Source organism: Perognathus longimembris, chromosome 3 (assembly GCF_023159225.1).
Source record: "Perognathus longimembris pacificus isolate PPM17 chromosome 3, ASM2315922v1, whole genome shotgun sequence".
Taxonomy (NCBI): Eukaryota; Metazoa; Chordata; class Mammalia; order Rodentia; family Heteromyidae; genus Perognathus; species Perognathus longimembris.
This window is the reverse complement of record NC_063163.1, coordinates 117419667-117436243: the sequence shown is the minus strand read 5'-3', so window position 1 is coordinate 117436243 and position 16577 is coordinate 117419667. Positions and strand designations below refer to the sequence as shown.

The window sequence follows — 16577 nt, the reverse complement described above, 5'->3', positions numbered from 1 at the left end:
CTCCCTCTCAGATTCTTGGTGCCTGGGATTACAACAGGGCAAACAAGTCCTCACACATCACCATCTCATTTAGAAACCACTTTGTCCTCATCTCTCCAGGATGGGAACAAGGTGCGGGAGTAATTCCTCTGCATGAGCAGGTGTTGACAAAAATCTAAGTGGGAAACAATACTCATTAAAGCATGGAACCGGAAAAAAAGCAAGTCAACTTTTGTCATCTCAAGAAAAGTCTTCACTGTTCTCCACCCCCTTTCCATTGGTCGTGTGGAAATAACGAGAAATACCAAATGACAATGAGCTGTTTTGGGCGGGGGGTGGTTAATTTGTTTCAGGACTTGAGAGAGCGACGCGGGGTTAGGTAGACTCAGGCAGGCTGGGAGTAGGAAAGCCCTTATGGTATAAATAAATAAATAAGGTGTGTGTGGGGGGGAGGGGGGAGGCTTCAGATCCGACTCCTCTGATTGGAGGTTGCTGGCCGGAGGTGGGCTAACTAGAGGCAGGTCCTCTTCTGTGATTGGCTTGGAGAGCAAATTTGGCTTTCTCTGATTGGCCCCGCGTTGGAAGTAGCGGATGGGCGGAATCGAAGCGGCCCGGCCCCGGCGCGACCCTGGGGGGCTTGTGGGCGCAGAGGTGGTCGGGCCGGCCGGTGTCGTGGCTGTCGCCGACGTCGGGCCCGCGGCCCGTTAGTGTTCCCAGCCTCTCAGCCGGGTGAGGCTGGGCGTCCACTTTCCCCCGACCTAGCCACCATCCCGCTCCCCGCCCCCCCTCCTCCGCCTTCCTGTTTGACGTGGAACCAGACCGCGTCTCCCCTGAGCATCCAGGGAGGCGCGAGGGTCAGAAACGGAGGGGAACACATACAAGCCTAGCTAACGTGCGGCGGGGGTCCGGCCGGAGGGGCGCCGCGGCCTCCGGCTTCCGGCCCCCCGGCCGGCTCGCAGATGACCTCCCGAGGGGCGTCCCCGCGCCTCCCCTCCGTCAGGGGCACCCTCCCGGCTGCCACCCCCCCCCCTTCCGCGTGCTCCCCGGGCCCTCCCACCCCCGGTGCCCTCCCGACCTCCCTTCCGGCCCCGCGGTAGCGCGCCGGCGCCTCGGGGCCGCTAGTTCCGCGCGTCCCTGCATGGAGGGAGGCGCGCCCGGACGCGTCCCCGGCCCGGCAGTGACCTCCCCGGCCCCGCGGCAGCTGTCAGGTCAGCCGCCCGTCCCCGGGCCTCCCCCCCCTCCCACACCGGGCTGGCCTCGGGACCGGGTCCCGGGCCGGGAGTGAGCCCGACCCTCCCGGGCCGCCGCGGGCCGGGCTCACTCGGGAAGGGGTGGGCGAGGCGGCTCTGGGCAGCCACCATGCCTCCGGCCGCCGTCCGTTCCGCGAGGGGGGCCCGTGCTTCCTCGCCGGGCCTCTCCCGCGGCCGGGCGCCGCGGTGCTGTGGCGGCGGCGGCGGCCGAGCCCTCGCCATCTTGCGCGGAGGAGGAGCCGCGGCGGCCGCCATGCGGGAGGGGGAGGGGACGCGGCAGGCGGCGGGCGCGGCGCGCAGTTAGCGCAGCCGGGCCGGGCCGCGACTTCGGCGGCGCCGGGCGAGCGGGCAGCGGCGGCGGCCGGAGGGAGAGGTGGGGAGCCGGGGCGCGCGGGGCGCGGGCTGCGGGCGGGCGGGCGGCGCCCGCGGCGGCCGGCCGGGCGGGGGCGGGGCGGGGGCCGCGGCGAGGCGGGGGGCGGGGGGGGGCGGAGGTTTCCGAGGAGGAAGGAGCCGCCGCCATTTTGGGAGCTTCGAGTCAACAATAAAGGACCGAGGGCGCCGAGCGGGAGTGGCCTCGGCGGTAGGACTCGGGCCGGCGGGGCGTGGGCTGAGGCGGCGGGGCCGAGGGCGGCGGGGCCCCGGGGGTCGCGGGGAGCCCCCCCCCACGGGCTGCGGGCGGGGAGGGGGGGCGTTCCGGGGCGGAGGCCTGAGGCCTGGCCGGGCCCCGGGAGGAGGGCGGGCGGCCGCTGTGGGGGTGGCGGCGCCTGAGGTAGGCAGGTGGGGGGGGGCGCCGCGGGGTCCAGCCGGGGGTTCGGGGTCGGCGGGGGGGGGCTTTGGACGGGGGAGGCGTCGGGGCCCGGCGGGACGGCGCGGCGCTGGGGTGCGCGGCGGCCCCTCAGCGCGGTCGGGCTGGCTCGGGCGGCCGCCGGGCTGCAGTAGGCCTCGTGGGCCGGGAAGGGGGGTTGGCGGAGCCCCCGAGCCGCGCGGGGCGGAGGGCGCGGGCGCCGCGGGCCCGGGGAGGGGTGCTCTCCGGGGCCCGGCGAGGCGAGCCCCTTTGTTTGCTACGGGAAGAGCCGGTTCCGGCCGCTGTGGCGCAGATAGGATTGCGGGGCCGCAGCCGTCGGCGGTGTCCGCGGTGCCCCGGGGCCGGGCGGGCGGGCGGGCGGGCGGCGGCCCCCGGCCCCCGAGCCACCCCGTCCACCCCAGAGCGTGGAGAACCCCGCGCCGCCTTGGCAAACAAAAGCTGTCGTGGGAGATGACGAGACTGTTTTCGGGCGTGAAGCTGTCAAGCGCTCACCCACTGGGACCTCGGAAGTGGCGGTAATGAGCTCCGCCGGGGGCTCCTCCTCCCCGCCGGCCCCGGTCCCTCCCGTGCGCTCGCTCCGCGGCGGACACGCGGCCCGGCCGCTCGGAGTGGGGAAGGGGCCGGAGCGGGGTTTCCTGCCCCGGGCACCCGCAGCTGCACTGCAGGTGTCAGCCGAAGGTGGGGCTGGGGGGAGGAGGAGGAGTGGCCGGGTTTGGACTTTAGGACCGGGGTTAGGTCGACGCCGCTGGGGTTACCCGTTAGTCCTTCAGAGGTCTAGGGTTTTGCAAACCAAGTCCTCCCGTGTGAAGTGTGTGTGTGTTACTAATGTCGGCCATAATGTAACCCCTCTTGAGTAGGGAAAAGTAGCTGTTTAGTCAGGTCTGCTTAGGAGGTGGGTGACAGAGGTCGAGAAACCGCTTCGCGTCCAAAATTGGATTCAAAATTGGATGCCTTTGTAGATGGCAGAATAATCACTGGTTACCTACAAGCTCTTGTATTTTGGGAAAGCAGTGTACAGGTCGATTAGATAATAATGGAGATGGGTTGGACGACCTTTTTCTGGTTGGTTGTAAATTTTTTGGTTTATGGAAGTTAAGTCGGTTTGGGAAACGACTTGTAAGATGAAAGCTGACCAGTTGTTTTAAGAAAACAACAATTGTTAACTAGGTTTCGTATTTTCGGGGCTTTGAAAGTTATATTAAAGCTACTAGGGTTTTTTGGTTTTGTGTGGCCAGTCCTGGAGCTTGGACTCAGGGCCTGAGCGCTGCCCCTGGCTGCCTTTTGCTCAAGGCTAGCACTGTGCCACTTGAGCCAGCGCCACTTCTGTCTGGCCTTTTCTGTTTATGCGATGCTGAGGTAGTATCGAACCTGGCTTCATGCTTGCTAGGCAAGCAAGCACTTTACTGTTAAGCAACATTCCCTGCCCCTAGTTATTTACTTGTTTATTTTGCCAGTCCTAAGGCTTGAACTCAGGGCCTGAGCACTGTCCCTGGCTTCTCTTTGCCCAGGGTTAGCACTCTACCACTTAACTTGCACAAGGCCACTTCTGGCCTTTTTCTATATATGTGGAGCTGAGGAATCGAACCCTGGGCTTCATGTATACATAGCAAGCACTGTACCACTAGACCATATTCCTAGCCCCTAGTTTTTTGTTTTTTTTCTCAATTGAGTAATGGTTTTTTAAGTATGTGTGTAGTTTTTGAAAAATAATGTTTAAAGGTGTCTAATAGTTGTGATATTCAAATTTAAAGGTGGCAAACGTTTTTGTCTGTTTTTCAAACAAGATTTTGGACAAGTCATTGCTATATGAAACTTATTGTTTTAACCGACAAAAATTTAAGGGGGAAAACAAAAATACATTTTTTTCTTTATAAAACTTAGGTAATGAAATAGGTTTTTTTTTTTAATAAGTACAATGTTTTCAAGTCAAAAGCTCATTTAACTAACGTCCACCAATTCTTGATTGAGCTCAATAATAGAAAAACATTAATAAATGTGTCCCACTTTGTCAAAATTTTGGTTTATATTAATAAGTTGAGTGATATTTCACTGAGTTGTAATGCAATTATAGTAAATTGTCTTTTAGACCTGGTAAGAGATCAGAGGATTCACCAGGGAGGAGACAGAAGGGAACAGATAGTTATTTGACCAAAAATGTTAATTTAGTGAAGAATCTTTCCACTTAATTGTCTCTAGGTTGCTTTCACCTAACAATTTTACATATTTGAGATTGGTTTTATTGTAGATTTGGTTTGTGTCTTTCTTAACTTGGCGAGTGTTTGTTTATCAATGTAAATGTAGCTGTATTCTTAATTAAAATAAAAAACGGGAGTTCTAAAAAAAGAGTTCTTTAGAGGAAAACATAATTTCCTCCTAACTTTCCTATGTTTGTTAATTCAATTTTTTCTTTGTTTCAGATTGAAGTGCGTGAACTCAGATATAACTCAAGCTTGTTAGAGGACTTTTAAAAAATAGGCTTATTCGGTGTATGAAAGCAAGTTACTGCTGCTTACCACCGTCCAGAGACTTACAGGTGCTTGCCTGCATTGCAATAAAGGACTCATCTATTGAGCAAGACTTCTATTTATCTCTTCGTTTTGGAGAGCCTAATAAACTGTTATTACAGTTTCTCTACTGACTTTCAAAGTTTTGAAGTTTGAAAGAGACACCTTTGCAATTACACAGCATGAGCACGGCCAGAACAGAGAACCCTGTTATAATGGGTCTGTCCAGTCAAAATGGTCAGCTGAGAGGCCCTGTGAAACCCAGTGGTGGCCCTGGAGGAGGGGGTACACCCACACAGCAACAGATGAACCCGTTGAAAAATACCAACACAATCAATAATGGCACTCAACAGCAAGCACAGAGCATGACCACCACTATTAAGTAAGTGTTAGACATATTTGAGGAACCAATAAGATTTTTTTATTTTTGTGTTGTTCGCAGTGAAAAGAAAAACCATTGGTTTCAAGGTTTGATTTTTGTTGTTAACTACTTACTGCACATTAATCATTCTGATGGTAAGAAGTCAGTCTTTGTAATAAAATAATGCATTTCTACCATAATTAATTCACTAAGTAATGAACCATAGGCACAGTTGATATATTAACTTTCTCTAGATTATTTATAGAAATAGTCTGGCTTTCATACCTCAGTCTAGAAGTTATTAGTTGAGTTTATTATAAATGAATGACATTATAAGACTCATCTTTTGTGTGTATATTTGCATGTGTGCTCATGGAGGTCCTGCTTGAACTCAGGGCCTGAGTGCTGTCCTGAGCTTTTGTGCTCTCTGCCACTTGAGCTACAGCTCCATTTCCTACTTTTTGGTGGTTAATTGAGGAATCTCTGAGACTTTCCTACCTAGGCTGGCTTCGAACCAGAAGCCTCAGATCTCAGCCTCTGGAGTTGTTAGGATTACAAATTTGAGCCACCAGCACCTAGTTTCATTTTTGTCAGTACATATTTTGTAGTTCCCACTATCTTTGGTTCCCCCCCACCCCCTTTATTTGTTTTTGTGTCAGTTGTAGGTTTGAACTCGGGGCCTTGGGTGCTATCCTTCCACAGTTCTACTCCTACTCTATTTGACAGTTAAAAACAACTTGAAACCTTAAAAGTTAAAAAGCAAGTGTAAAGACTCATTCATTAAATTAAAATCTGAACTTTAGTTTATGGAAATTCACTTCCTAGTTGTTATTACTTTTTCTTTTACAAGTAATCAAAATAAATCATAGGAACTTGAGATTTTCACTTCCTGGAAATACAGTTTTTATGAGTACCAAAATTAGTCTTAAAATTTAAGAGCTTCATCTTACTGCAGTTTATTTTCGGTTGGGGTTAGGGGAGGCAACCCAGTCTGCCCCAGAACTCACTGTCTACCTGCCACAGCTTCTCTGCGTGTACCACTGTTCCCAGTCCATTAGAAAATATTTTTGAAGCTGAGGCTTTTATTATCTTACTTAGTTAGAGAATAGATTAATAGGAAATTGACATTTAAGTCTCTTAACCCCAATTGAAGATTACCTTTTGTTAAAAATCGTGACTTTGTTTTGCAAAGTACGAATAGGCTAACAGAATTTAGGCTATTTTTAGTTTTTTTTTTTTTTTTTTTTTTTTTTTTTGGCCAGTCCTGGGCCTTGGACTCAGGGCCTGAGCACTGTCCCTGGCTTCTTCCCGCTCAAGGCTAGCACTCTGCCACTTGAGCCACAGCGCCGCTTCTGGCCGTTTTCTGTATATGTGGTGCTGGGGAATCGAACCTAAGGCCTCATGTATCCGAGGCAGGCACTCTTGCCACGAGGCTATATCCCCAGCCCCTATTTTTAGTTCTTAAGGACATAGACTAGATACTTTTATGGGAACATCTACTATTTAAAAAAATTAATTTGAGGGCCCAACGCATGGATCAAGTAGTAAAGCCACCTGTACACCAATCTCAAAGCCTTGAGTTCAAATCTCAGTCTTGCCAAAAAGAAAACATTCTGATTTGTTTCTTCTTTGTTGCTAGTCTTACCACCTTTTAAGATTATAAATCCAGCCAGGCGCTGGTGTTTCACGCCTATAATCCTAGATACTTAGGAGGCTGAGATCTGAGAATCACAGTTCAAAGCCAGCCATCAGTGAAAATCTTATCTCCAATTAACCTCTAGAAAAACCCAAAGTAGTGCTGTGACTCAGAGTGGTAGAGCCCTGGCCTTGAATGAAAGAACTCAGGGTGTTCAAGCTCCACAACCCACCAAAAAAAGAGAGATCATAAAACTCAGGTTTTGGTTTTGTTTCATATGTGTTTTAATTAACTTGGATTTGACAGTGTGGCAAGTTGTCCTGCTAGAATAGTGAGTGGACATTTTCACTTAGAAAGTTGGATGGCACCAGTGATTCAAGCCTGTAATCAGCTACTCAGGAGGCTGAGATCTAAGGATCATGGTTCAAAACCAGCCCAGGCCAGAAAGTCAGGCAACTCTTATCCCCAGTTACCCAGGAGAAAACTGGAAGTAGCTTGTGGCTTAGAGTGGTAGAGCACTAGCCTTGAGCTGAACTGCTCAGAGACAGTGCCCAGGCCCAGAATTTAAGCCCCATGACTGACAAAAAAAAGTTGGATGATGAAGCCTGAGGTAAACGCAGGTCCTGGAATTGGTAGCAAAGAGCTACCCGACTTAGTGGGTCCTAGGCTTACATGTCTCTAATCCCAGTGCTTTATGGCTAGAGCAGGAGGATTTTATGTTCAAGGCCAGTTTGGACTCATATAGCAAGACTGGAAAAAGGAGTTGCTTGTGCCAGAGTATTTATGTTATATAAGTTTTAGATGTATAAGTAAAATAAGTCTAGGTCTAAGATCTTGTAGGGATTCTGGTCATGTAAGAATGGCTATCATGAAATAAATGGAAATTGTTTAAAAGATGACACAGTTGAAATAATGGGAAATATTTTCTGGCAGTCTTTTTTTTTTTTTAATTAAAAACAACACAAGATGTTTTGACTTTGTCAGTTGTGGGGCCTGGGTCCTGTCCCTGAGGGTTTTAGTTTGTTTTTCCATTCTTCCCTCTCCCCTCTCAAGCCTAGCACTCCACTTCTGGTTTTTCAGTGGTTAATTGGAGATAAGAGTCTCACAGACTTTCCTGCCCTGGCTGACTTTAAGCCATCGTCCACAGATCTCAGCTTCCTGAATAGCTAGGGTTATAGACCTGAGCCACCCACACCCAGCTGTTTCTGTTTCTTGGGGTTTCTGTTTTTGGGTTTTTTTGTTTTGTTTTGTTTTGTTTTTTTCTGAGTGGAAGTCTGTTGATGGGCTGTCCTCAAACTCCTGCGTTCAAATGGTCCATTGGTTTTAACTAGTCACCAGAAATGATAAATTAAGGTGCCTAGAGGACCATTTTGTCAGACTGGGAGCTACTTGCCCTATGACCTCTAGCTGAAAGTAGTTTAGTGTTAGAGCACTTGCCAAGTATGTGAGTAGGCTCTGGGTTCAATCCCCAGGCACCACAACAAAGGGGGAAAGAAGAGTTTAAATTGTGTTACTAATCTCTACCAAGTGTTACCATTCAAAAATTTGGAACATTGTTGCAAATGTTTCCTTTTTTCTCTTTTTTTTTTTAAAGTTAAGTTTTATTGACAAGGTGTTGTGCAAAGGGGGTGCAGTTACATAATAAGGCAGTGAATACATTGCTTTTGATATCTTACACCTTCATTTTTCTTTCCCTTCCCTAGATCAGGTAGGCATATATACAATAGCCAGTGTACCAGAATCATATACAGTAACCACATAGGTTTTTTCTCTTCTTTTAAGAGTAAGGACAGTGCTTTAGTTGAACCCAGAATTGTTTACAGTTTTTTAAGAAAATCCATAATCTAAAGTTTTACATAAAATCTTAACATTTTAAAATTTTGGCTGCTGTTTTAAAGTATTCTGTCTAGGTCAAACCATGTTTTAATGAACAATTGCACTGTACTGTTGTTCTTAAGAAGGCCCTAAGAACCCATCTTATCCAGACTTTTTCTTTTTTTGCCAGTCCTGGACCTTGGACTCAGGGCCTGAGCACTGTCCTTGGCTTCTTTTTGCTCAAGGCTAGCACTCTACCTCTTGAACCACAGCTCCACTTCCAGCTTTTTCTGTTTATGTGGTGCTGAAGAATGGAACCCTGGGCTTCCTGCATGCAAGGGAAGCGCTACTATTAAGCTACCTTCCCAGCTCTCCTTCCCCTTTTTTCCTTTATTTCCTGGAGCTTGAGCTCTTGCTTGGCTTTATTTTGTGTGTGGGGTGAGGGGGTGCCAGTCCTGGGCCTTGGACTCAGGGCCTGTGAGCACTGTCCCTGGCTTCTTTTTGCTCAAGGCTAGCACTCAGCCACTTGAGATACAGTGCTACTTCTGGCCGTTTTCTATATATGTGGTGCTGCGGAATTGAACTTAGGTCTTCATGTATCCGAGGTAAGCACTCTTGCCACTAGGCCATGTTCGCAGCTCCTTGCTTGGCTTTTTTGTGTTGTTGTAGGTTAGTTAGGTGTTACCACTGAGCCACACATCCACTTCTGGCTTTTCTGATTCGTTGGAGATAAGTCTCATGGTTTGGGCTGGCTTGGAATTGTGACCCTCACATCTCAGCATCCTAAGTACCTAGGATCGTAGGCATGAGCCATTAGTGCCCAGCTGGTTAACTATATTCTTTTTTTTTTTTTTTTGGCCAGTCCTGGGCCTTGGACTCAGGGCCTGAGCACAGTCCCTGGCTTCTTCCCGCTCAAGGCTAGCACGCTGCCACCTGAGCCACAGCGCCCCTTCTGGCCGTTTTCCATATATGTGGTGCTGGGGAATCACTGAGAGCTTCATGTGTAGGAGGCAAACACTTGCCACTAGGCCATATTCCCAGCCCCAACTATATTCTTAAGTGTATGGCAAGATATAAACAAACCTACTATGGTTTTCTTGTTGTTGTTGTTTAATTTTTTATTATTACAGAAGTGATGTACAGGGGGCTACAGATAAGTGAGGAAATAGTACATTTCTTTTTGGACAATGCCACCCCTTCCTTCACTTTCTCCCAGGTTTTACTTTTAGAATTTAATTATATTGAACATAAAAATCATTTTGTGTTAAGTATAAATTATGGTATTTTATGTTTATTCTCTAGACCTGGTGATGACTGGAAAAAGACTTTAAAACTCCCTCCAAAGGATCTAAGAATCAAAACTTCGGTAAGTTAGTTATAGAATTGAAATCGAAAATAGAAAGTAATGTAAAGTAATCTATCATTATAGTAATGATAAACATTGTTACACTTTTTTTTATTCACTTGCTTGTTGCTTTTTGAGAACATCTTCCTATGTCTCTAACCTTCCCAAGCTTATATGTTTAATCTTTTACTTTTTTCTTTAAATTATTTTAAAGTAGTTGTACAGAGGGGTTTCAGTTAACATGTCTATCTTAAGTGTGTTAAAAATTGTATGTTGGAGGGCTGGAAATATGGCCTAGTGGTAAAGTGCTTGCCCTGTATACATGAAGTCCTGGGTTCGATTGCTCAGCACCACATATGTAGAAAAAGCCAGAAGTGGTGCTGTGGCTCAAGTGGTAGAGTGCTAGCCTTGAGCAAAAAGAAGCCAGGGACAGTGCTCAGGCCCTGAGTTCAAGCCCCAGGACTGGCAAAAAGAAAAAAGAAAAGAAAAATTGTATGTTGGATTGCCAAAACTTTCTGCTATTCTTTGGTGGAGTTATATAATAATGAAATGTTTTTATTAAATGTGTTTATATGTGTGCACATTTTGTTAAGCTTTTTGTTCTTAGAAACCTAGTGATACAGATATTCAGGTTAGGTATTACATTATGTCCAAATAGTAGAGAGAACCCAATATTTTCAACCTGGCTGGTTTTGTTTTGTCTCCCAGAATGTATTTAACAATAGCTAGAGACATGTTTGTTAAGCATTTTTGGGTGGATACTATACAGTGTTAGCCTCTTAAAACAGAACTTTCTGGCCCATATATCTCAATAGTATGATGAACCTGAGAAATCCAGGTTATCCAGGGTTTGATTTTGTATTTTAAGATTAAGTTCATAACAGGGCACTTGTATAAAAAATTAATCCCAGGTACAGCACTAGTGGTTCATAGCTGTAATCCTCACTACTCAGGAGGCAGAGATGAAAGGATCAAAGTTTGAAGCCAGCCTGGGCAGGAAAGCCCAATCAATCGTCAAAAAATATCAGAAGTGGAGCTGTGGTTCCAGCTGTAAAAGGAAGCCTTGAGTACAAAAGCTAAAGGACAGCATCCAGGCCCTCAGCGCCAGGACTGTGGTGCATATATTCATACCACCTCACAACAGTCCCATCCCCCAAGAAACATACACACACACACACAATATTCATACCACCTCACAACAGTCCCATCCCCCAAGAAACACACACACACACACACACACATCTCGCAACACTCCCACCCCTCAAGAAATAATATTCCACCAGACCGTAGAAAACCGACTATAGGATGTCTTTTCCCTAATGTGTAACTTTCAGTGGCTTGCATTTGTTGAAGGGAGAATAAGATTTCTCAGGAAAAGCTGAAGTACAGATTAAGTTAAAGTATAGATTTTTTAAAGGCAGTAGTAATCTTCATATATTTAAGGTTTTTTAGGTCTTAGACAAATTTTCTTTCTTTTTTTCTTTCGCAAATCCTGGGGCTTGAAATCAGGGCTTGGTCGCTGTCCCTGAGCTTCTTTGTGCTCAATAACGCTGTACTTGAGCCACAGCGCTGCTTCTGGCCTTTTCTAAGTACTTTGTTGTAGGTAAGAGTCTTAGGGACTTTCTTGCTCCAGCTAGCTTTGAACCACGATCCTCTCAGCCTCCTAAGAAGCTAAGATTACAGGTGTGAGCCACCAGTGCCCGGCTTATCCTAGACGAATTTTCTTAATCATTAAGCATGCTAAGAAGCTTGGTTATATTTTACTTTATTGGCTTATTAGGATGTGACATCCACAAAAGGAAATGAGTTTGAAGATTACTGTTTAAAACGGGAGTTACTGATGGGGATTTTTGAAATGGGCTGGGAAAAGCCATCTCCAATTCAGGTATGTTTGCTCTTTATTGCTTATATAAGTCTATGTTTGATGTATTACAGCCTTTTTGATTTGTGGGAGTGGCATAATGTGTCTTAATGTCTTATATTCTATATGCACACCTCTTCTGAATTTTTGAAGGTTAAGTTACAGAATTGTCTCGTATTTTAAGTCTCAATGTGTATTTCCTAAGAATAGGTTTAGTCTCAAAACAGTTCCCTTTAACCAATATAACATTGATCCCATGTTTATATCACATCTTTCACTTATATTATCTATTTTTCAGTTGCCTCCTTTGTAGTAGTAAGTATTTACCCATCTTAGGGGGATTTTGTAATAGGTGCCAGTCTGGGAACATGTATTCATATAATAGTTATTATGGTTTGTTAACTTATTTTATCATAAATATTTCTCATCTTTTTCTTTTATGACATTGACATATAACCTCCCCTCTTTTATAGACCATTTATTGTGGGATTGTCTTGATTCCATGTAATTAGATTCAAATTACAATTTCTCATTCAGAATACTGCAGTAGTCATGTTATGAGCTGCTTAAGATTTGAGGGTGTACATAGTGTCTAGTCTTGATTGGTAATGTTGTTAATTCTGATTACCTTGCAAGTTGTCTGACTTCTTTTTTTGCCTGTCTCATATGTATAGATATATGTATATATATCCATATCCATCCCTTTCCTGGAAACTAACAAGCAGTCTTGGGAACAATTGAATATTATGAAAATAGCCTATTCTTCATATTAACCATCTTTTTTCTTTTGATGATTCTTACTTGGTCTCCTCTGCTCTGGTGGGTTATGTATGATAAGTTTCCCACTCTGGCATACCCCTGTATTTGATGCCTATAAAGAAGAGTCCTCCCTTACATACTCCAACCTTACATATTGTCTGTATGGACTCATGAATTTCTTTAATTTTTTTGCCAGTCCTGGGCTTAAACTTGGGGCCTAGGCACTCATTGTCCCTGAGTTGCTTTTGCTTAAGGCTAGCACTCTACCACTTGAGCCACAGCACCCCTCTGGCCTTTTCTGTTTATGTGATACTGAGGAATCAAACCCAGGGCTTCATGAATGCTAGGCAAACACTCTACTACTAAGCCTTGGTGCTTAAATTATTCCAGATTTGGCTACTTTAGCCTTCTTGAAATTGGTTCCTGTGTTGTGGTATACTCCCTTCATTTTCTTGAGTGCTTTATTGTTACCTATTTTGGCAATACTAGAGTTTGAACTCAGACCTTGCACTTGCTGTGCAGGCACTCTTTTTTTTTTTTTTTTTTTTTTGCCAGTCCTGGGCCTTGGACTCAGGGCCTGAGCACTGTCCCTGGCTTCTTCCCGCTCAAGACTAGCACTCTGCCACTTGAGCCACAGCGCCGTTTCTGGCCGTTTTCTGTATATGTGGTGCTGGGGAATCGAACCTAGGGCCTCGTGTATCCGAGGCAGGCACTCTTGCCGCTAGGCTATATCCCCAGCCCCTGTGCAGGCACTCTTTAACCTGAGCCATAACCAAAACCAATACTTCTTTATTTTTTGGTACAACATAATGCCAAAATTATTTTCTTCTTTCAATACACCTCCCTTAGGATTCAGGGAGCCCTGATTCTGTTTAGTGGGGACCGAGAAAGAAGTAACAGGAAATGCATAGATGTGTACATAGATTGGTGCATTATACATATACCAGTTGTGCTAAGAACATACACATACAGATTGTGCTAAGGACAAATGCTGTGATATTCCTGAATGTGTTGTTATTGAATAAACATTGAATGTCTTAGAATGTGTTGCGTACTGGAGATTCTGTGATGAGAAAGGATTCCTGTATCACAGTCTGGTAGAAAAGGCAGTTGTACAAATAATTTCAACATAGTATGGCAGATACCTTTTTACTTGAAATTGGGTGTGTATTAGAGAAAGGTGGGATGACCTCGCAGAAAAGATCCTGTTTCAGGTAGAGAACTCAGGTAGTGATTTCACAGAGACAAATCTAGATTACAGGGATGCAGTTCATGTCAACCCACTTTATCTTCAGGAATGAAAAGTTTTATGAAAGTTCTTCTACCACACAAACTGTACTTTTTATTTCCATACTTAGCACAATGCCTGTGCTCATTTAGAATGTCTTGATGAAATGTAAATTTGGTCTAATGAGCTGCTGGTGATTCCCAAGTTGGTTTTTCAAAATAGCTTTTCTAAGCCTTGGTTTCCTGACCCATAAAATTGAAGGGAATAGTTTAGTTGTTGTTAAAGAATAAATGAGATAATTGATTTGCTTAGCACAGGGTATATTATGTGATAAATGCTCATTATATGGTATTACATGTAATGTTTTTACCAACAAGGAAATAAATTATCATACCTAATTTTTTTCACTCTGGGATCTTGGAGTTTTAAGTCAGGGCATTATGCTTGTTTGGCAAGGGCTGGAGCACAGAGTCATACCGCCAGCCCTTTTTTATACTGGTTAATTTTGAGGTAGAGTCATGCTTCCTGCCCTGGACTGTGTGATCTTTCTATTTTACGATTTTACATGTGTCAATTTCCTTACCTTGTTCCATTGAGATGGAATCTCATGGACTTTTCTGCCTAGACTGTCTTGGAACTTCAAATTCTTTGTCTTTGACTCCCAAGTAGTTAGGATTAGACTTCAGAGTATTGGGGCTTAAACTCAGGTCTTCAAGCTCTTGTTCATCTTTTCCCACTCATGGCTGGCACTCTATTACTTAAGCCATGCCTCCATTTCCAGCTTTTTTGCTTATCAATTAATTGGAGAAAAGAGACTTGGATGTGTCTGCTTATGCTGCCAAATCCTCAGCTCAGCTTCCTGAGTAGTTAGGATTACAGACATGAGGCTTTGGAACTTGGCAGACCTAATTCTTAATGAAAACTTTGCGACTTATGTTTTTCACTTTTCTTTTGGAGGGGAGGTGAGAGATTGGATCTCGAACTCTGTACCTGCTGCTTTTCACGCCTTGGCTAGCACTCTACCAACTGATCCATGCCTCCAACCTGTTTTTCACTTTCTATTAAAATGTAAAATTCACTGTTTCTTGTATTCTTAGTGTTGGTATGACATATAAGTAACAGAAAATAGAAATAAGTAATGTCCTTCACAGAGAATCTAATGTAATATATAACCAAAGTATTTTAAATAGTATAATTTTATACTAACACATATAATATAGCATATAAGATATACAAAATATATAGTATATTTGATAATATAGTTTTTTGTTTTTTGTTTTTTTTTTGGCCAGTCCTGGGGCTTGGACTCAGGGACTGAGCACTGTCCCTGGCTTCTTTTTGCTCAAGGCTAGCATAGCACTCTGCCACTTGAGTCACAGCGCCACTTCTGGCCATTTTCTATATATGTGGTGCTGGGGAATTGAACCCAGGGCCTCATGTATACGGGGCAAGCACTCTTGCCACTAGGCTATATCTCCAGCCCTGATAATATAGTTTTAAGATAATAAAATAAATACCAAGTATTGTCTTGTTTTGTCCTGAAAATGTATAGAAAACAAGATGATGTATTTTTTAGAATCACTTGGAATAACAAATCATAAATATTGGGAAGTTGGAGCTAAAAATATATTAACATAGCTGGGTGGGTGCTGGTGGCTCATGTCTGTAATTCTAGCCACTCCAGGGGACTGAGATCTGAGGATTATGGTTCAAAGTCAGCCCAGGCAGGAAAGTCCATGAGACTCTCACCTCCAGTTAAACAAAAAGCTGGAAGTAGAGTTGTGGCTTGCTCAAGTAGTAGAGCACTAACCTTGAGCAAAAAAGCTCAGGAACAGTACCCAGACCCCAAGTTCAAGTCCCAAGGCAAGCACAAAACAAGTATCTAAGTACCTAATATTGTGCCCAGTACATAATAAGTTGTAAAAACAATTTTTAGTTTTCATCCACCTTTCCCTCCTCTCTGGCAACCCCATGATTTCCGGTTAGGTTTCATAGCTGTTGTAATCTGACTTGAATTGTCTTGCTTCATTCTACTTAATTTTCTAGGAGACTAGTATGGATGTGCTCAATTCTCTGCTAAAACTTAATATGCCCATCATACTGGACAAAATACCAGTGCATCTTAAAGATTATTCTATGTACTGTGTGAAAACTTGGCCATGTGTTTCCATTAGGCTGTGTCTTTTAAAGATGGGGGAAGAATAAAATTCAGTGACTAAGCTGGCAATGAGGATTCACACACTCAATCCTGCGCCCGTTTCACTTCATTCAAAAGTTTTATCCTTTGAAGAACCTGGCCCAGCCTGCTGCTGCTGACGCTCATGCCTGTAATCGTAGCTACTCAGGAGACAGATCTGAGGATCCAGGTTCAAAGCCAGCCTGGGCAGGAAAGTTAGAAAAACCTGTCCACTTAACCACCAAAAAAAGTACAGCTGTGGCTCAAGTGGTAGGGTTCAACCTTAAGTGGAAAAGCTAAGTAAAGGACAGCACCCAGGCTCAAGAGCTTAAGTCCAAATATTGGCACATACACAAACCCAACAACAGGCTGGGAATATGGCCTACAGCAAGAGTGCTTGCCTCTTATACATGAAACCCTGGGTTCAATTCCCCAGCACCACATATACAGAAAACAGCCAGAAGTGGCGCTGTGGCTCAAGTGGCAGAGTGCTGGCCTTGAGCAAAAAGAAACCAGGAGCAGTGGTCAGGCCCTGAGTCCAAGCCCCCAGAACTGGCAAAAAAAACCCAACAACAAAGAACCTGGTCTCGTCATTGGGAGAGATTCTCAGAGACTACTCACCTCGACTTTTCATATAGAATCTTGTGTTTATGCCCACAATCTTCTGTTTACACTATCCATATATAGCTGGGATAATAGGTGTGTGCCACAGAGCTCAACTTTTTTTTTTTTGGCCAGTCCTGGGCCTTGGACTCAGGGCCTGAGCACTGTCCCTGGCTTCTTCCCGCTCAAGGCTAGCACTCTGCCACTTGAGCCACAGCGCCGCTTCTGGCCGTTTTTCTGTATATGTGGTGCTGG

General features: G+C 45.3%; 1 protein-coding gene across 2 annotated transcripts in view; it reads left to right on the top strand.

Annotated features, from left to right (window-relative positions):
* Positions 1-1034: 1034 nt before the first annotated feature.
* The window catches only part of Ddx6 (DEAD-box helicase 6), a 35982-nt gene continuing 20439 nt past the window's right edge, over positions 1035-16577 (top strand). Inside the window, exons 1-4 of one of the 2 annotated variants that reach the window (XM_048343945.1) lie at positions 1035-1187; positions 4452-4920; positions 9653-9716; positions 11476-11580. In XM_048343945.1, the coding sequence (XP_048199902.1) occupies positions 4721-4920; positions 9653-9716; positions 11476-11580 (369 nt within the window). In that variant the 5' untranslated portion in view covers positions 1035-1187; positions 4452-4720. Of the gene's footprint in view, positions 1188-1715; positions 1810-4451; positions 4921-9652; positions 9717-11475; positions 11581-16577 lie in introns of those variants that run through there. The other variant, XM_048343946.1, reaches the window with a different exon arrangement.